The sequence below is a fragment of the Triturus cristatus genome, chromosome 7, assembly GCF_964204655.1.
Source record: "Triturus cristatus chromosome 7, aTriCri1.1, whole genome shotgun sequence".
Taxonomy (NCBI): domain Eukaryota; kingdom Metazoa; phylum Chordata; class Amphibia; order Caudata; family Salamandridae; genus Triturus; species Triturus cristatus.
The window spans coordinates 1,232,274,184-1,232,295,607 of NC_140590.1; the positions used below are offsets into that span (position 1 = coordinate 1,232,274,184).

The following is a 21,424-nucleotide window of genomic DNA, read 5'->3' on the forward strand; positions in this document are numbered from 1 at the left end:
CTGAGGATTATATCAGAAAATGCACCAACATAGGAAACTTATTCCAGGATTATTATTGTTTTTGGAATGCAACTTTGTTAATTTTGTTGTACCCGCTTAAGGATTCAGAAGTATTTTGTTATGGAAGCCATCTCAGACAGACATAAGAATCTGAAATGAACTAATTTGTTTTAGTGTTGGACCAAAGCCAAGGTGGCAGATCATGAGCTTTTATTTGAGTAAAGCGAAACCCAGACATATCTTTACGCTCTTTTAAGCTGAACTATGATATGCAACTTTTGTTATTTTTTCACCAAAGCGTCTTTAGCTTCAGGAATCAGGGAGACAATTGCTTGTAAATATCTGCCTGTATAACAATGCTTTGGAGTTGCATCATTGTAATATAAAGTAAATGCATCAAATTGCAGAATGGATTCTAAAAGAACAAAATGAATTGTTAAGTAAGATATTTCAGTACATTAAAGGACTTTAATAAAAATAATATACTTTATTTGGGCATCTGCCCTACAAGCATGTTCTAAACTGAACAATTGATCTAAGCAGACCCTTCCTTGTAAGCCATACATAATTGTTTTGCTTAGAATAAAGTAATAAAAGAAACGTTTTAACCTGAGGGAGACCAAGGATTTAAAAAGTGTGGCATTTTATCTCCTTGCCCATTGCCATCTTACCTCACTGTTTTATGTATGATGATAGTTTGTCTTGGTCCTTTGCATCCCAATAATCCCTTATCTTCTTTTTTCTGTCTAGATTCTGTTAGTGCCCTCCCAGAACCACCGGATCTTAAGAAACCAGTGACTGCCCAGGAGCGGCAGCGGGAGCGCGAGGAAAAACGGAAGAGACGACATGAGCGAGCCAAAGAGCGGGAGAGAAAACGGAAGGAGAAGGAGCGGAAAGAGCTGCGATCAGCGACTGGTTTTGGGGGCCTGATGCTAAGTGAAAATGACAAGAACCTGCTAGAGCGTTGGAGCAAAATGATTGACCAGAACCACACTGCGACATCCAACCGTAAGCCTGCAGCGGCCAGTTGTTCTCCAGCAGGGCTAAGTGCATCCAAGTGCAAATCCCAGAACGCCCCCACCTTGGAAAATGGATCCTGTCTGAAGGAGATCTTGCGCCTAACTGGCCTGGCTAATGGCCTGCAACCACCAGGCAAGATCCAGGAGCCACCGGTGCGCTTCGTGGGTTTTGCAGAGAAGATAGTCACAGGCACTCAGGGCATCTCTCTAGTCTCTGTTGTGCCAGGTAAGGAGGTGATCCGCCCCCCAGTTTTGGGGTCCTTGCCAGCAACCTTGGTACAAGCAGTCCCCAATTCCAGCACTAATTTGGTCCACTATTTCCCTGCACAACCTGTAGCATTCCCCTTGACAGTTGCCCCTCCCACACAGTGCCACAAGATGTTGCCACCCAAACCACAGTGCCTACCAGCATCCGACCAGGCTTCTGCTGATGCTAGTGTGAAGTACAGTTGTGGGCCGAGGTTTCCCCCTGATTTTAGGGCCACTACTCTTAACTCTTGGACAAACGTGACCCAGTCAACTCAAGCTAACCTGTGTGCCAAAGACTGGCCTATGAATGGTCCTTCTGCTGCCCGACTGCCACAGCCAGTTCTGCAGGCCAAGGAAAGTACGCACCCTGCTAAGAACTGCATAGTTGTACCTCAAGGCACTGCTACTGTAACCATCCCAGTTGCAGCACTGCAGGCAGCAGGGGTCTTCAGCCTGGGCACATTTGCCTCCAAAGTCTCTATTACAGATGAAAAAGACCCACCTATTCCAGATCAATCAGCCTTCCTCCAGAACCCTGATCTACAGAAGGCCAGCTTGGAACCATCACAAAGCCTCAATGCCACATCTCTATGCCCACCTAGTGCCAATACTCACCCTGGTATACTTTCCCAACTGGAAGGTCTTGCCCAACAACCAACTGCATCTGTCACCTCCCAGAACGTCCCCAGCAGTGTCAGCAGTCCAGATATCCACTTAGTGACCCAGCAACTGTCAAAGTCTCAGGTAAGAGCCCCCTCATTTTGTTTACAGCAACATACCTTTATTGTGTGGGAGAGGAAGAATACAGTGCAGATCCCTACACCTACTACCTTAACTTCTAGTTACCTCCACATCTTGTTTAGGGCATTTTATTATCATAAATTGTATCTGGTTTTATTATTAACTGTGGCAGCTTTAGATGTTTCTGATTTAAAACATTTTGATTTGTCTTACTTTCTTCTTGATGGCTTTCGATAGGTCCCTAAAGCACCACCTTCTGGTGTTATGCCACTTTTACACCTTGGTGTATTTGAAATGTTAATTTTCTCTCTATACTCATTCCATCAATTGGTTGAATTAAGAATGGTGCTCAAAAGTTTGAATAGTATTCTTTGGACATGAGCGGATAGATTTTCCATAGACCCTAAAACATTCAAAGGAAACGCTACATGCTCTGTTCTTAAATGCCATCAACAGGCTTATTGGTCTGATATGCTGCTTCGGCTCGAATCTTTTTTTTGGTTTTCACCTTCTTTGTTTGAATAAGTTTTGCCTGTTATCTCTTGTGATTAGGAAAAAAATCCCGCCCATTGCTTACTACTCATTGGCTTCGCAATCGCTTTTATTTTCTTGCTTTTTAGTGGTCCGCAGGTTTCACTCTCTCTTTCATCTCCCTGACGTTCGGCTGTTTCCTGGAGCATGGACCAAGTGCAGTTTCTGGTTGGCGGCCAGTGTCCTTCTCAAGGCATTTTTTTAGTTCCTTTCCAGCACTCCTTCAGAGTGACTAGTTTTCTGACTGTCTCCCTTCCTCCCTCGCACCCCTTCCGCGTTGTTGCTTGCACCCAAAGCACCTCCTCTACGTTGCGGCTTACACCAGCCCCCACGCACGCTTGCAATTTTAAGCAATGAGTAAACAATCAACAAAGTTTAGCCACAGTCCAACACACATGGTTCTGTGGTTTGCAGACCCATTGTGCCACAAAAAAATACGTTGGTGGTGAATCAAATTATGCTGTGGAAAACAAGCTGGCAGTACTGGACTGAAAACTAGATTTCAATGCTGACGAGGAACCATCACCGAAGTATTCATCTGTAGCTGTTTCTGTGGTCTGGATGGACAACGGCTGTGTATTCAAGGAAACTGTGAAACAGATTGTCACCATCTTCTTTACAAGGGATTTCTTCATAACTTAAGGCAGGTGTTGCTCGCTGTTTATGTTTTTTTGCTATTTGGACATCGGCATCTCACGCTCTTTAATCAGCCTGTCGAGTACATTCCGTGAAGTGCTGAATACTTTAAAACAAAACATACAAATACTCAGTGGCGGCTGCTTCCGGGAAGCTGTAGTGGGGCGGGAAGGAGGGTGTTTAAAAAAAAAGAAAAGACCACTTACCTGCCAGCCAGCGAGCTGGCTGCACGCCGCCTCTCCTCCATCCTCTTCCGGGCTTCTGTGCGGGCAGGAAGCACTCAGGCTCCCCTAAGCCAATCACAACCCTGTAATACAGTGTTGTGATTGGTCTGCACGAGATGGGGAATGGGAGCCTGGGCATGTTCTCCACCCAGGCTGTAATGCAGCCTAGGTGGAGAACATGCAAAGTGCACATGACCGTTGGGCCGGCCCAAGACGGCCGGCCAAACATTCATGCGCACTTAGGAGGGTGCTCACCACTCCTCCCCCCTGCACTGCCCAGCCGCACCCCACAAAACTGCCCCAGCACGAAAAATAAAATGATCATAGCAGCGCGTTATCATTATTTAATTTTTCCCTGTGCTGAAAGGCAGTGAGCCGGCGCTCCTCCGCCTTAGCGGAGGAGCCGCCCCTACAAATACTCTTCGGGTTAATTTCAATGAACTCTACCGGGTGAACAGATATAATCGAAGAAAATGGCTCAAGTCTGCTCTCTGCTGGTCACATTTAGTTGCAGCTACTTTAAAGAATTCATTTGTTCAACAAATTGTCAAAGCACTGGTTCTTCATTAGGTTTCGCCTACACAGCACTCGCAAAATCTCTTGCAATTATTATATTTCGCCGGCAGAGCACTTGCAAAATCTCTTGTAATTAAAACAAGTACTGGCATAGTCAATAGATTTCGCCCATGCAAGACCTATTGGAGTTGTTAATGTGTTTTTTAGAGATGTTGCACAGCAGCATGGGCCGCTGTGCAGTATGGCTTAAAGTAAAAAAAAAAAAGAAATGCCACAATGCGGTCAACGCTGTGACAGCGTCAGTAGCTCTTGCATAGGCCAAACTTATTGGCTTTGCTAATGCTTGTTTCGGAATGTTTCTGCGATTAAAGGTAGAGCTTATTCAGTCCTCATGCCATGCGTTTACGTATTATGTGTTTTTAATTACATATGGACATTTGAGGCCATATTACACATTGCGCCCCAGATGTGCAACCGGTCTGTGGGCCTGCTTTTTGGGCACAATGTTAAAGAGGCTGCAGACACTTGTGCAGCGCTTCTACTGATAGCATTGGCACACATGTAGCGTCAGCCCTATCTTTGGAGGGCATTCCCTCATTGGCATAGGGATATGGCCCCATGCAAATGAGGGAATCACTTTGCATTTGTGTCACGGAAGCAGGAGCAGAGGCAAACCTCGCCTGAGGAAAATGGAAAAGGTGGTGTACCGTCAGTACGCCCCCTGAGGGCAGCCCTCTGGTGGGTAGAATAGGTGGTCCCATGGGCCCCTCCAAGTCACTCACCGCTCCCACCTGCAGGTAGATCTCTAACCCCTCTAACGTGCAGGCGGTTTGCTGCCTGCAAAGGGAAACACCGAGTGGCTTTAAAGCTGCCGCTCCATATTTCACTGAATGTGCTGCCCCAGGCCAGCTCGAAATCGTGGCTGCCTTGGGTGCAGCACAGTCATTGTAACAGGGAGCACTGTCCCTGTTTTGGCCTTGTGCACTTGCTTAAAGGTGCGCCCTGGCGCAAATAAGAACAGTGCGCCTTACTAGTAATACAGACCCTGGTTTAAGTTGAAGTGACATTGATGACTGGCCACTAATCAAAAAACTTTGCTTGTTAATCCTGAAACAAAATGTTTTACTCTTTAAAGGATACAAAAGGGCATTGTAATAGAAAGATATACAAAATATTGCACGTAAGCCCTCTAACACCCACCCCCCCTCCCCCGGACAGTAACACTACTATTTAGTACTGCCTTTTTGCCAATATCTTTCCTGTATGCCACTTTTTTCTACCTCTGTTTGCAAATAGTACCTTCAGCACCGAGAGACCCTCTCCAGGGTGAACCATTGCGCTCAATAAATATATATACAGCTGGCCACTTTCCTCTCATATGAATCCACAAAGGGGTTGTTGAAAATTGTGTTTCCTCATGGCAATTTAAACAAACAGTTTTGCGGATAAATAACTTGAAAAAAGATGTCACCTATTTACAGTGATGGAACTGGAAACTCGAAAGTTTGTTGCTGGTTGCAGATAATATAAACCCACATATGACGAAAGTTAACAATAACTCTGAATGGTGGCTATGTTTCTAGCTCTATTTTTGGAAACAAATCTAAATAATCAAGGTGACAGCGGCACATTGTTTTAGTATTCTCTTTGGCTTGCTGCACTACCATACTTGAGAGCCATTACTTGTCAGTCATGACAGGGACATTTCTTCATTCATCTGGGAATCAATGAGACCAAGCTTAGAAGTCTATAAATTGCTCGCTGAGACCATGACTGCTTTACTAAATCTCCCTCACAAGGAGTCCTACTGCTTGGCCTCTGAGCGTTCTCAATTAATACCGTTCTATAATATGGATGTAAATGTCTGATTGTCACTAAAGACAGAGCAGCCACCATTGGGGAACCAAAATAACCTTGATATTCCTTACAAAGAAAAACATGTAAACATTGACGGAAAACCTGATCCTTCAGTCTACTCTGAATGGTAGACCATGCAGCAAAAACTGAAAACTAACTCGGTGAGAATTCTTTGGCGCCCATCTGGAACAATGACAGCCTACAAATAGGCAGTCACTGCTTTAGATGCGAAGCTTAGACCAATGCAGTTGTAAATGAATTAATTTATGCTGGAAAGAAAACTGAAGTTGTTCCAGGACTTGTGTAGGGACTATCATTCAAAACCAAATCAGCAATGGAAACACAAACAACTGTACCAAAACCTTGACAGAAGGCTAGGCAGGGAACCAGTCTATCCAGACTCCATAAGGTGCCCGACAAAGGAAAACCTTCCAAGTGTGGGGGACCAGGATTGTTTCACCATGTAAAGAAAGAACACAAAACTCTAAGGCAAGGCCTCCCACACCGCCCTGGGTATCATGCTTTGTCATCGGCCTGCCAGACTCGCCAGAGAAACATCTGGTGGCGAATGGGCTCCCTACGTTAGCAGAGTGTACTTGTTTGGGTTAGTTGGGGTATGGGACCCAGTGTGTTAGTTTATAGTCTAAGGCACTTCTCAAGCACCACTGGACCTCATCCTCCAGAATGGCTTAGGAGAACGCAGACAAAACAGCCTATGCTATCCTTTCTTTCTAGCGATCTACCCCGATGTGTGTGCGTTCAAAGCTTTAGCGAGAGAACCAGTCACAATCCCTGAATCCTGAATATTTTAAAATATCCAAATGTTTTCCAGTGCAGATTGGTCTTAGCCCTCTATTAAACCATTCATCTCTCAATGAAGATCATTAACTCCTGTGTTGCTAGCAGCAGCAGTTTTGTATTCTGCGCCAATAGAAATTTCCTAGTCTCTCAACCTTAGATGATTGGCTTTCTGAAATGCAAAACATGGTGACATATGAAAAAGAAGAGGCCGCAGACACTTGTGCTGCGCTTTTGTGATACTGATAGTACTGGGGCACATGTAGCATCATCGCTATCTTCAGAGGGCATGCCTTCGTTTGCATGGGGATATGGCCATGTACAGAGTAAATTATCAAATGGAGGCTTATGATAAAAAATGGTTGCCCTTGTTAGAGAGGAACTGAGGAGCAGTGGGGACTCCTCCGCTGTGGCGGAGGAGCATCGCCCCACTGCTTTCAAGCAGTGCAAAGTAGAAACAAAATGATAATAACTTTTAAGCTATCATCATTTAATGTTTGTGCTGCTTTGTGCGCAGGCGGGTGGGCGGTGCTTCTCTGCTCTCTGAGCAGGGCAGGGGAGAAGTGGTTTGCCCACTCCACTGTTTAGTCGGCCCTCTCGGGCCGCTCTAAACAGTCATGCGCACTTTCCCTGTTCTCCATGCAGGCTGCATTACAGCCTGCATGGAGAACATGCCCAGGGCCCCATTCCCTGGTTGAGCGTCGAACCAGAACACTCAAAACCAATCAGAATGATGCATTGCAGCATTGTGATTTGTCAAGGGAGACTGGGTGCCTACCAATCACAACGCTGCATTGTGATTAGTCAGTGGGACCTGGCTGTGCTTCCTGTTCCTCGAGGAGAACAGGAGCAAAGATGCATGATCCGGCGGCAAGGTAAGTAAAGTTTTTTGTTTGTTTATTTTTTGTTATGTGTGCTCTTCCGCCCCGCCACCTGGCAGCCATGCCTGCCTCCACTGCAGAGGAGCCCTCACTTAAAGTACATTACATCTCGAGGCACGCCATACAAAGGTACTGTTCATCTTTGTTCGCCTCAGCTTCTTCCCCCCCAGCACCAACGCAACCTCCTTCCCTCACTCTCTCCCGCTCAATCCACCTAAACCCCTTTTTAAGTCTGTCCCCCACCCATTTTTTTATTTTTGCTCCAACCACCAGACCGATGCGAAGTCTGCCACCTTATTCTTCCTTGATTCCACTGAGGCGTATTCACATGATCACATATATTTGCAATGTTAAAAGATTGAATAATTGTACTGTGTAAGGCTCAACCATTAGTTATATAGGCTCTCCTTCTTGATACAACTGGAAGGAGTTTGTTCTTACAAGACTAGGGACCCTTTTATGCCTTTAGCTTTCTTGTCAAGAACCGCAAAGTCACATTACTTCCACCAGCATAGTCCTTAGATGGTACACTTTGATGCAATCAGCTGGATTCTGAAGAGGAAATCTATGCTTCCCTCTTGACATGTCCATCGATGGTTCTAGGCTCTTTGGAGAAAAGTATTATTCTGCGCTTGAACGATTCCAAGATAGCCATACCACACGATGATCTTAGATTACTGCCGCCAATCCACCCATTCCACCAACCTTCTAAAAAGTTTAAGGGCTAGTCCAGACAATTGGCATACAGACAATGTAAACCTTATCATCTGGTGCGATTACCGACCCAAACTTTTCACAACAGATTGTGGTAATGTCCAAAATCAGTCGCACCAACAGGGACAGCATTCATCTACCGCCTCCTCTCCTGCTGCAGCTGCCCCCCAAGCTGCTTTGATTTACCCTCGCAAACCCACAGCCAGTCAATGGGTGACCGGATCCCGTATTTCAGAGAGGTGTTCTAAAGTGCTGTTCCTTACTCTTCACTCGTCCCGCCTCATATTCCCCCACAGCAAAACACATTTTAGCAGAACATATTTCAATCCTAATGCAGAAATTCAACCTTCATTTGGCCATGGGCGCCATTGAACTGGTGCCGGACTTGGAGAGGGACGAGGGATACTACTCTCACTACAGCCTTGTGTCCCAGGACGTCAGAGGCCTCTGCCCTATACTGACTTCATCATAGAATGTTTTTATGAGAAAGGATAAGTTCAACATGCTCACTCTGGTGCAGGTTCTCTGCACTGGATCCCGGAGACTGGCTGGTGTCCCTGGACTTGCAGAATGTATTTTTTCATGTATCAGTCCAACAGTCCCATAGACACACCCGGGGTTCCCATGGGGTTGGAACACTTCCATGTGCATCCATCTTGTCCCATGCACCAGCTGGAACGTGCAGACCCTACAGCAGAACCTCTCGTTTCTTTGGACCCATCGCCAGGACAGCTTGTCCAACTTGATCTGGATCTCAGAGGAGATAGCTCAGGACCTACGGTGGTGGCAGTCAAATGCCAACCAGACTTCTATCCACTCACTCATCCTTCCCCACTCAGATTTCACAGTGTACGGTGGTGACCGACAAATCGTTGTTGGATTTTGTGGGGTGCATTGGCTGGGATATCATCTGGGAGAGACTGAGATCAGAGGCCTCTCGTCTCCAGCCAAGCACCAGCTACATATCAGTTGTTTGGAGCTTTGTGCAGCATGGTTGGCCCTGAAAGGTTTCCTGCCACCCATCAGAGAGGGGTTGGTTCTGATCCTCATGAACAAACATCTCTGCCGTTTGGTACTGCAACATGCAGAACAGTGTGTGGTCATGGACCCTGATCCAAGAGGCATTTCATTTTTTTGGGAGGAAGCTGCAGATCTTCCTGCAGTATTAAAATGTCTGTGCGCAGCAGTTTTTAGCTGGAACCTTACAGGGACATGCGTTCCACCTGCGCTGGAACATGGGTCTTCTCTATGCGTTTTTGCATTACCTATTCCACCTTGAGTTCTGAGGAAAGTCTGGACTGACCGGTCCCAGGTCATCTTGATAACCCCGAATTGGGCCAGGAGAGTGTGGTACTCGGGGATCTTAAACATGAGAGTTCACCCTCTGGTCTGGCTACCTCTTCAGAATGATGTGTCTCAACAACAGAGAAGGATTCTGCACCTGAATCTCAGTAGCTTAAACTCCTATGTTTGGAACCTGAGCGGCAACATGTGGCCTTCTGCGAATTGATGCCCGAGGTAGCGAATGTTACCCTTGTACGTCTAGCTTCTAGCTTCCCCAACAAAATGCATTTATGCTGGACGATGGGAGAAGTTTGTGCTCTTTTGTGGATTTCATCATCTTGGCAGTCTGCACGCCAAACTGTCTGATGTAATGTTTTGTTGTCGGCCCAGCAAGGCCTTGCATGCAGCAGGTAAGTTAAGGTTACAGGTTGAGTATTTCAAACTTTTTATGTTTGCTCAATTCGCCTTTTCTTTTCAAATCACACATTGTGATGGGTTTTCTGCAAGGTCTGCTCTAACTCGTATGTTTCTCTGAAGCCATTTGTCATGCTTCATTGGGATTTCAGTTTGGTCCGCGCATTCCTTATGTGCACGCAATTTGCACCGATGTGTCCTTAACCCCAGCTGCAAAATTATGAAGTGCTTGAGCCTTTTAATGATATTTGAACAACTCCATGCAAGAGCTTTGCACATTTGGCATTTCCCTCAGATGTAATGGAAGTGAAACAAGTGGCAGGTAGTGCTGTATTTGAATATAGCTGAAGACAAAATGTAATTCATGGGTTATGCCTACCAACGTGCTCATGTAGGCCAAAGATAGTGTTCAAATAAAATTAAAACATGGAGTCTGGTGTTAAGGGTTTACATTTATTAAATGCCAAGAAGAAATCTAATTTGTGTTTTTGGTGAGATAGCTGGCGATGTGTGTGGTGTAGAATACACCTTTGCAGCGCTTGCATCCAGACTTGCCCCTGAGTTACCAGTGAGGCCACCTCGTGTGATGGTAGTCCAGATCTTGCATTACGTTTTCAGATTTTTCTGAATAAACTTATATTTTGTTAATTCTACTGTCAAACGTTTCTTTGATCCATCCGCCCCAAAACCAGAGGGCCCTTCTTGGCTATATATAAGTTCCCGCTTGATTCCCTTGTCTTAAACCTGAAAACAAGGTTTCTTTGCTATACCCTTCTAAATTAATATCCACGGGAAACCAGTATCTTCTAATTGTTGGCTGTAATTATCCTTGCAAAGCTGTTCTTCAATTATGGTATAACGGAAACACAAATTAGCAATATATCAATTTCTACCTCACCTGTTTTCTTTCTTCACACAGGTTTCTTACGGTTTCCTTCCCATCCATGTTAATAATGAATTTGTCTTCAGTGTACAGTAATTGCGTTTCGTTGTCACTTTTGATGGAAGATCTTTAATCTCCATGCACTTTGCAGTATACTTATTTTCTATTTATGATGTGCCACAGGACCATTCTTATCATATGCCAAGTGGTTACCACTGTTGGGCCTGTAGAATTTGCATCCATTTGAGTCTTCAGCTATTATTGTGATATTTCTGTGTTTTTTCCTCATTTCACGTACCCAACTGTCTTTTTCAGTATTGGCACCGTCAATTTAGTTGCTTTGACACATATATCTGCTGATTCGGCCTTTATATGAGCATGTATTTATATAGCAGTCACTCACTGGGTTATCTTGGCCCTATGCTAAACAGTTAACAGCACAAACAATACTAAGATATAGAAGTGAAAAAGAAATTATTTTAATTGCTCTTTTAAATTTGAGTAGGTTGGGTTCTGAACGAAGGGACAAAGGAAATGTGTTTCTTATTCTGGCAGCTGCCACCAAGAAGGCTCTGTCACCCACCCTAACTACCCTGGTTCTCAGAGTCTTGGCCAGGTATTGTTGACTGGAACGGAAATTTAATACCATTGAAATGTATTCACCCAAAAAACAGGTCAGCCCAAATATAGGGCGTTATTTATTAGATGCTAGAACAGCAGCTTTAACAATAATTCTATTTTAAATCCGTAGTCAGTGTAGCCTGCATAAAAATGGCAACATATGGGCTCTCCTTGGTTCTTTAGAAATCAGACCTGCTGTAGAATTTGGAACAGTTGTAGTTCTATTAGGACTTTGAATGACGCTATGTATATGTCATTTCCACAATCTTGTCAGATTGTATCATTATAGTTATGACCAGAGAATAGCCAAAAACACGTTTTGGCTTTGTTTGCTACTTTGACTTTTTATTGAAGATCTGAATCAATGATGATCCCTAAATTTCTCACTGAATTTGCTGGCGTGGGGCACATTCCCATATTGAGTGCGGCGGGGCAGTGTAATAAATTCAAACTATTGTAGAGTAACAAAAGTTCAGTTTTAGTTGGATTTAATTTTAGATCATTCGTAGACATCCACCATCTTGTGTGCAGCAGAGCATTAACAAGGCCCTGACTGGTAGAAGTTGCCTCAATTGAGGATTTCTTTAGTATGACCTAAAACTGTTTATCGTCTATATACATATTTAATTAATCCCCGTGCCATGAAGGGCCTGTGCCAAATGGTGCAGATAGATGTATGGTAAGTGAGGCACACCATATTTAAGTGTTCTAGGCTTGGCACAGAAAGCTGAACTTGCCACAGTTTGACTTTTTTCGTTGAGAAAAGACTAGATCAGTTTAATGCTGTGCCACAGATAGCAGTTTAATCCAGAAAATAGAATCATGTGGATGATGGTGTCAAAAGCAAGAGAGGGGTTGGGAAGAACAAGTGCACCCACCTCGCCATTATCCGGTCATCTTGGGCGAATACCACCACCATCCCTGTATTTCACCTTGGTCTAAAACCTGCCTGATTCCAATCCAAGAAATTATGGTCTTCAACAAACTTCAGCAGTTGGGAGTATACCCATTTCTCACTAGCTTTTCCATGAAACGACAAAAGCAAAATGGGTCTATAATTACTTAGAAGCTTGATGTTGAAATTTGTTTTTTTCAATAACGGTCTAACAGCTTGTTTTCAGGAAGTGGGAACTTTGCCATTTGTCAGCATACCATTGAACATAGGGAGTACAATTTCCGGACATATGGAGATCATGGTCTTTAGCACTCTGGCAGGTGCTTGATCTTTTGGTGAGCTCGATGGGTGCACATTAGAGAGTCGCTGTGAGTGTTGTTGAAGAGATGGTCTCGACTCTGCCAAAAGAGGGGGATTCTGCTTCTCACTTCTCCACTCAATTCACTCCCTTGTCATTGGTGCCCTGAAGGTCTATTAAGGGTGTGACTAAAATCTCGAATATATGTAGAGAAGGTGCTAATTGTAATTGTGGCATTTGAAATTCATCTAGGACTCCAAATAGTCCTCTAGAAATATTAGGCGAGTTCCTGATTATATCTGAAAAGTACCTTTTTTCTAATTTTATCTTTTCTTTATAAAGTTGAACAGTTTCTTAATACTGAGCTTTAGCTTCCTCCTGATAATTCCTCCTCCATTTCCGCTCGTGCTGGCACCAGATCAATTTAATGTTAGCCAGTTCTGAGATTAACCAATTCATTATCTGGAGACAGTTCTTTTGGGGTCTTTACTGTTTTTGAAACGTCAAAGTCTAAGGTGTCCATAAGTTATTTATAAAAGAATTCTAAAATTTCATCCGGATCATTGATCTGTTGTTTCATTAAGTCTGAATTTTGCCATTCCTTCAACCGTGTGGCTAAAAGTTAGGTGGGGGTAGGATTTCACAATTGCCACAATTTATATCAGTGGTTCATGAACATAAGTCTGGCATTCCTGTGAAACTTGCTTCTTATACGTTAGTCACATCATGTGCTCAATTTACAAGACATTTAAAGATTGTGTAAACTTGTTAGATACCTATCGATGGGCTCATGGCTTCATTTATGCTCTTGGACAAAGCTGTGCCTGTTAATGGCAAATCAAACATTTGGAGTATATTACGTCTAGGGGTCCGCAAGTGCATCTAAGTAAAGATTGCTTTCACCTACAGTATCCTCTCTTCCAGCTTTTGAATTCAGTTTTACACCCTTAAACCTTCGGGTCTGAAGGAGTGTAATCAAATTTTTTTCTTTTTTACCCTGAAGTTAAAACCTCTCATTATAGTTTAAAAAGTAGTTTTTACAATCTAACTTTTATATAGAAAGGTTTGTGCAGGTTGTAAATACAGTTTTGTGTCGACATAGAACTCCCCAGGTTGGTCTGAGAATTGTTGACATATAATACACTTCTTGGAGTTTCTAGAATTAATGTATCGACCCCAGTAATAAAATAAATGTTCCCTTAAGTTATTACCAGTGCTACAACGAATTGCAATTCGGTACTCTTGTTGATAATTATCACGCCTTATCTAGCAAAGTAGTGTAGGACCTTCAGTCACATTAATAAAATTGCTTCCTGATCAGCAACTAGAGCAATTTCAAGTAAGCTCTAGTCTCAACATCCACATATCCGGCTGCCCACTGCACAGGTACTTGTTTGATGTAACACAGCTCTATTACATCCGATAATAATCTGCATGAACGTAAGCATGTTTCAAGGGTGGGCTTCACTTTTATTTCAGTGACTGGCAACTCCATTTGTTATTGAATTAAAGTTGAGCTTGTGACCAAATAGACATGTCTCAGGCCAGCACAAAACTTGAGCAGTTTCAGGAAGGCGGTTCATTGATGATATGTTGCACCTGTGCACAGCTCCTTTGTGCCAAATAATTTACCAACTCTCAATGATGAAAGCCAAGTTTACATTTGTGCTGAGAATATGCCAATTTCCAAGGAAACTTCAAGAGAATTTTAAAGTACATAGAACAGACCTACACCTTCCTATAGGTTTCAATGCAGTGCTGGGCAAAGCATTAGACTTAACTGGCAGCCGTGGGGGTTCATCTCAAACTGCGATTCACCATGGCAATCCCTGGGTTGTGCACTGCTCGTCACCAAGGCACGGAAATGTTGTAATCCCACTTTGTGTAGTGCTAATAATCTTTATTTCAATACAGCCAAGGAATGGGACCTCCAGCGTCTTTCTGAAGTGATGTCCCTCTGAAAGCAGCCCACAATTTGCTCCACTCCCAAACTTTACTTACAAGACCTCCACATTCAATTCAGTAAAAAGTGATCAGAACACTACGCACCTCTACCAGTACTATGGACAACATATGCTCTGAAACAATGCCCGTGTACCATGTGACACGCTGTAAAATATATCTAATCATGTAAACAAATGTATCCGTTGTCAATTATGCAAATAGTTTTTTATATATCCGTAATGTATAAGTCATTCTCATTTGCCCTGTTTATCACTTCAGTGTTTCGTTTTTCTATACACTGTTTCTGTGTATGGGATTGCCTTTGCTGGAGCTTGTGTGCAGTAAAGTGACGCTGTTTGTTCTCTTTTTTACAGGTAGAGGATATCCTGCCCCCTGTCTTTTCAGTCACCCCTAAAGGCAGTGGCGCAGGCTATGGCGTGGGCTTTGACCTGGAAGAGTTCTTGAACCAGTCATTTGAGATGGTTGGGGAAAGTCGTGAGAGGTAGGCCATTATGTAGGGCAGTAGCTGCAAGTGGTATTATGTGGGGCAGTAATGTGACATGCAGGTTATGCGTGAGAGTGGCTTGGACCTGAGCGAGTTTTAAGGTCTATTCTGGGCAACTGTGTATAAAACAACTTCTGGAGTATGATGTTCATCCCAGGAGGCCTCACCAGGAGCATTAATTTTGTCTCGGACTTTCTCATCTGATGCTTTTCCAGATACTGTTTACCACTTTTAGAGGATTGCCCAGTTTTAGTGTCCTATTTGGTATGTGGTGGCAGCCAGTCAAAGAAACCTTATTGGGCTAAAGAAAATAGCCATAAAAGCCACAATTACATGGTTTCAACTTGTGAAGCCCTCGGCAAGAAAGGTGGATTTGAAATAGTCCATAGATTTGCTAATGTATATGGTGACATATTTTCAACCTTAAATCATTTACATTGGAGGAGAGTATCATGAGAGAGCTTTAATACACTCGCATGGTACAATATTCTGTATGTTCAGAGAAAATATTCCTAGATCTAGAGGTGGCAGCAGCAAGACTAGACTGAGGGAGAGGCCACAACATGAGTTGGGGAAAAGATTCAGTTGTAATAGGTGTTTATACAGTGATATCTCTTCCGTGTCATACACCAGTCATGCAATTTGATGCTATACTTGTTTTGAACATGATATATGGAGTAGTAACGTACATGCTCTACTTTTCGATAATGTGCTCCTCTATAAATACTTCCCCACAAACCACTGTCTCTCAACCAAATAGCTCTCTTAGCCTTCACTCCAAACAATAAGCTATTGTAACTAATACTCTTCTCTCCAAACCAGTATTACTCCCTTCTCTCCCCATTACAATATCTCTTTTTCCCCAGCCCTGTATTGGTCCACTCCTTTCCACTAACCCACATTGTCTTCCAAACCTGTTCTTTCAGGACCTCCTGGACATAGTCCAGCAAAAGTGGTATCCTTTGATATTATGGGAATTTGGAAGACCCAACACAATACTTGGGGGGGGGGGGGGGGGGGGGGGACGGGCGGGGGGGGGTTCTTGTACTACTTCCTTCCACCGAATAGATTTTTCGCAAAGTGTTAAAGGCAGGGAGATTGTGGAGAGCAGGAAAGGCAATAAAATCACAACAATTCGTATTTTACAGTCGTTCTTTACCGAAGAAACAAGTTAATATAGTGGGTACAAACAAAATAGAGAAAAGTATCATATTACCCTGCCTGAAAAATGTGACAGCTAATGCTCATAGCTCCTCCTCATAGGAGCCAGATAATTGAATAATTACTACTGCAATTCTGTATTCCAAGGAATCTTGCCTAATAAGTTGTGGGTTCAGTCAGAGTTAATTCTGCAAGTAAATTATCGCTGTCTTTAGTCCTTTGGGCTATATTTCTGTTTACCTTTTTTCAAAAGAAACAGTAAGTATATGTACTTGGATATAGTGGTGCCTGTATATAGGCACTGAAAAGGAAGGAACACGTTTTGACAAGAGATTGTCTCTTTGCAAAAGTAGTCTGATTCCACACACAGCAGGATTGTTTAATGTGTTACTGTAAATTAAGATTCCAGGCCATGCAAGTACATTTCAATGTTTTCCTGGCTGCAGTTTTCTACATTATTGATGCTGAGGAATTTTGTGCTGCATGTCATGTAGCCACAAGACATAGAGTAAAACATTTAATGAGCTAGATGGATGGCATTCAGTTTTATTCCTGGTTGCTTTTGCACCAGGTATCTCTCTCTGTGTAGGTAAGTATGACACCCTGCATCGTGCTTCTGGTCTCCAGAGGACCTTATTAAGACAGTTTAAAAAAGCTGAATAAAGTGCGAGCTTGTAAGTGTGAAGTGCTAATCTGTTTGTCTCCTGCTTTCCATAGCCAGGCAGACTCTGCTCCTCTGTCGGCCTCCCTGCTCGCTGACTGGTTGGAGGTGCACAGAATGAACCCTGCTGACATGGAATCTCTTCAGGAGGAGTTGCAGCTTGGCTCGCCGATGATCCTCTCCGATATTCCGGACATGCATGATGCTTGACCACAAGGAAAGGTCAGATGGAGAGATGACACCATAGCCCTTTCTGCATACAGTGCAACTACTTGCAGCTGGTTCTCTAGTGTGGAGGATTCCCATGGACTTCTGAGCTTCTGGACAAATAATGATCATGACCGAACATGAACCAGCAAGTTTCCAGCTGCTGCTCTTCCATCCTGGCATCCAGGACCACTGAGCCTAATTGAATATTTAGCTCTAGTACTTCCTGTACCAATCTGACTCGAGTCAGTGGAAGGACAGGGGGCTAGGTCTTGTGACTTGGTGGCCTTTTACACTTTGTCCAGTTCTAGAGTCTTTACATTTCCTTTGATGCACTACTTGGAAACCAATGCCTTTCCGAACAAGACGCGTATGATCCTTACATGTATATATTAATTTTTTATGTATTTTTTACTTCTATTTATAAGAAATCAACGTAAAAGGAAATTGTACCACTCACCCTTACCCCCACGCTTTGGAATGCCCTCTGTCAAGTTTGGCTCCTTCAGCCTTATTTTACTTGTATTTTTAAACCTTTTCCTCCCAACCTGCCTTCTCCAAGCTCAACAAGTGTTTTTGAACCTTTATGGGAGGATAATGTGCTCTGGCATTAAGCCAGAGTACAGATGCTTTCCCCAGCTTGATTGGTTAAAGTATTATGCACATGTGTAATCCTTGATAGCACTGCAAACACTGAAGGAGAGGAATGTGAGGGACATATGGTGGTGGGAAACACTTGCACCACACACCCAGCAAACTTGCCCTGCTACCATTTATGATATCTGCACTGACGAGGAGACTCAAGTTGTCCAGTTGCGCTCTTTATCATGTGCAGTAAAACAGGCTGCTCTCTTTGGGAAGCTACTGGTGGTAAAATTCTTAACTTCTCCACTTGAATAAATTCTGCGATCCTGGGCAAATCCCATTACCTACCTGTGTCTCAGTGTCTTTAAAGTAGTCATCCAATACCATCTGTTAATGCGATATGAAAACCTAAGCTTTTCAATGTAAGACTTCACAATAAGACACCTGTTTGTGTTCATGGGGGGCGAAGCTAATGGTCCAAAAACATTATGGTTCAGCACCTTTAAAAATGTAAACCAATGATAGTTGGCAAATGAAACCTACCTTTTTGGAAATCGGGGTCCGCTGCACCTGTAGAAAAAAAGTAACATTTTGAAGAAAAAGAAAGCAAATGCCTGCAGTGTGTGTATGCAGAGGCTGGTGTATGTGCTGTGGCTTTTTTCTTTAATTACGGTTTGTGGTTCTCTATAGTTCAATCAGCCTTTGCTGTCACTGCTTGATCTTTTGATCTTTTATGGTTTGCATAAACCAACTGGTTGGATCATTTGGAATAGACTAGAAAAAGACAAAACGCCTGTGAGGTGGTGCATAAGCAGCATATATGTAATTCCTTCCCTTGTGACATCAAATAGAACCTCATAATGTCCCTTCACCTTACAATATCTTCAGATAGAAAGCTGGGCAACATCAAACTAGATATCAGTTTAATTTTCAATATGATGGGGGACAACTAGGTCTTGGAAATGAAGTTCAGTTAAAGAAGTGTCATGCCGATAACTTATTGTCATTAATACTCCTACAGGATGATGTTGGGTACATGAGGAAGGGGGTCCCTTGCAGAGTCTGCACTTCACCTGAAGTAGCAGTAATAGCCAATTTACATGGAAATTACTCAAACACCACACCACCAGTCAACTCTACAAATGGTGAGGTTCCTAAAATGTTCCAGTTGCAGATTTGCAATGATGAGTAGTGTGAATGCATCTTGATTCTTAACAATCCCACAGAGCATAACACTATTAGACTATCTATAGTTTAACATATCTTGGTAGGGCATCTCAAGGCAAAGAGTTATGTATTTGACGAGTGCATTGTACATCATATATCATTTGCCACGAAGAGGACTGATGCAGAACTCCCCGATTGAAAAGATTAGGGACTAACAGACCTGCCATGGACAGTCACTATGGGTCAGTTTGATAATGCAGGTTTTGATGGTCTTTGGACTGTAAGAGACCTGGACAATTTATGGACTACTCTTGGAAAGCTTGCTTCATAGTTACCATCTCCCTGATACTGGTCTTGGTGTTCTACTCTGCTGGAGAGAGGCCATGGGGGTTGTATACAATTGCATCTTTCACATTGATTTCATGAAAAGATGGGGACCCAGTGTTGTGATATGGGCGATGTTCGCTTCCGTGTGAGACTCCTCTAGACTAGGGTTCTGCAACAGAAGACCTTCAAAAATCGAGATGGTCCGAGGCATCCATACAAGTGACAATTGAACATATCAATGCGACGAACCACTGTTGAGTTTGCTAGCCCCAGTAATATTACACATTGGATGTCACAGGCCGTTCAGAAACAACCATCATAAACCATAATTTAGAGATCTTTTGCACTCTGATTGTGGCATTGATTATGCACTCATGGCTGCAGTTAATGCTTTAGTAAACTATGCATGAGAGATCCCTGCATCAGGAAATGACATTCTAAGTCCAAAACAACATTGTAACGAACAACTCCCTGAAGGAGGCATTCTTCAGTGGACAAACGATGGTATACCGCCCACTGTTTCCCATTCCAGCAGGGAAACAATGTTTGCATCAAGAAGAGTGGACAGCAATCGCAAAGGACAAATGAGTGCTAGATATTGTATTTCCTGGATAATTTCTACATTACTTCCAAAGACTCATCAAAGGACCAACCGCCCATTCTGAGGAACAAAATGGGTGTCCTGCTGAGAAAGCGTGCAATTGAGCTGCTACCACACCATCAGAAACTGCAAAGAACTAACACCAGCTATTTTCTGGCACAAAAAGGAGCCAAAATGAATATTTTCATATACGTTTCCCACCTGAACACAGAAAACATGTAAGAGTCGTGGTGGGACAGAACTATTACCAATACACAGTTCTACCATTCGGCCAGAAATCAGCTCCTCGCATGTATTCAAAATGTATGGCAGTCATAGCAGCACATCTAAGCAAAAGGGAATATTCCTTCTATCCCTACTTGAACGATTGGCTGCTAAAAGCCAGCAGTCAGTGGAAAGGGGAAGAGGATTTTCTTGTGACATCCAATCTACCTTGCAATTTATGCCTTCAGATCAATCTCCAGAAATCAACTTGATCACCAGTTTAAAAACTAACATACCTGGCAACAGCGATAGATATCAGAAGAGTAAAATTGTTTCCTTTCGAGAAGAGTGTGTCATCTGTTCAGGACAAATGCTGGGAACGCCCACCCTGCATACATTATACCTGACGCAGGTATAATGTAGCGCAGGAATTTACAAAGTGATGCATCTGCCTAGATGTCACTTTGTAAATATGGCACAGTATGGTGCATTGATTACGCCACTGCAGCATCACTAAAAAGTGACGCAATGGTGGCGTAAGGCCTTCATAAATAAGGCCCAGTATGTTTTTCACAGTTCTCGAAATAAATAGGCCTATCAGGCTACATTTTTTTCCTTGCTATTGCTTGTATTTCGTGTTATTGGCACCTTTCCTGGGCACCACTTGGGCTCTTTTCCTATGCCCCTTCTACTCGTGCGGATCTTGGTTCCTGGGTTTTTCCATCTACAACACCGATGTCCGAGTGACACTGCAGTGCCCGGACCTCTTGCCATGATTTGAAGCCTTCAGAGGAGTACCATGCCTCCAGTGCAATAAAGTTTAGCAGCCGTTCTGGAAACATTTGCCTTAATTCTACTCAGAAGTCTGTTTCCTATAGATGTTATATTGACCAACAAGTCCATTGAATATAGTAGTGCCAAACAATAGCCTTCCTCCTTGCAGTAATTGCCCTGGATATTCTGTAAACAGAAGGTGTGCAACATGATGTGGCCTGTAGTTCTTTCAAACCCCTTCCTGCCCTCAACAAGGCTTCTCCAGAGGTTTTTATATCAAGCCTGGGCAGCGCATGCGCTGCTCTGCGAGGTATGCTGTATTGAGATAGGGACTTGAAGCTCTGCCCACATTTTTCATTGCCTTGTGTCATTGTCCACTGTAAAATGTGGTTGTTCATTGGTCAAAAGGCTTAGTAGTCCCAGCTTAGTACCACCTTGTCTCATTTTGTAACCTCCCATGGCGACACCCCCTGTTACTTGAGTTGTTGCTTGGTAGGCTTTAATTACAGCTTCTGAGCACTATTTTCACAAATAGTTGTGTCCTGCCTGCTGTTGCAGGACGGAAAAGCTCTGTCTTACTGCTTTTTAAAAAAATTTTAGCACATATTTGCAAAGCAATGGTTCTCGCATTTGCGAGAATTTTAGTTTTGGCAGTGTAAATGACCATGCCTTTTATTTATCTGTGTCAAAAACCACACATTTAATAAAAGGCATTGTCATTTACAAT

At 43.2% G+C, this 21,424-nt stretch overlaps 1 protein-coding gene across 1 annotated transcript in view; it reads left to right on the forward strand.

The window, feature by feature from the left end:
• Positions 1-17,971, forward strand: part of MAPK7 (mitogen-activated protein kinase 7) — a 67,628-nt gene extending 49,657 nt beyond the window's left edge. The window contains exons 5-7 of the mRNA XM_085618668.1: positions 751-2,012; positions 14,880-15,007; positions 16,889-17,971. Of these exons, the coding sequence (XP_085474794.1) occupies positions 751-2,012; positions 14,880-15,007; positions 16,889-17,042 (1,544 nt within the window). The 3' untranslated portion in view covers positions 17,043-17,971. The remainder of the gene's footprint in view (positions 1-750; positions 2,013-14,879; positions 15,008-16,888) is intronic.
• The last annotated feature ends 3,453 nt before the right edge of the window (positions 17,972-21,424 follow it).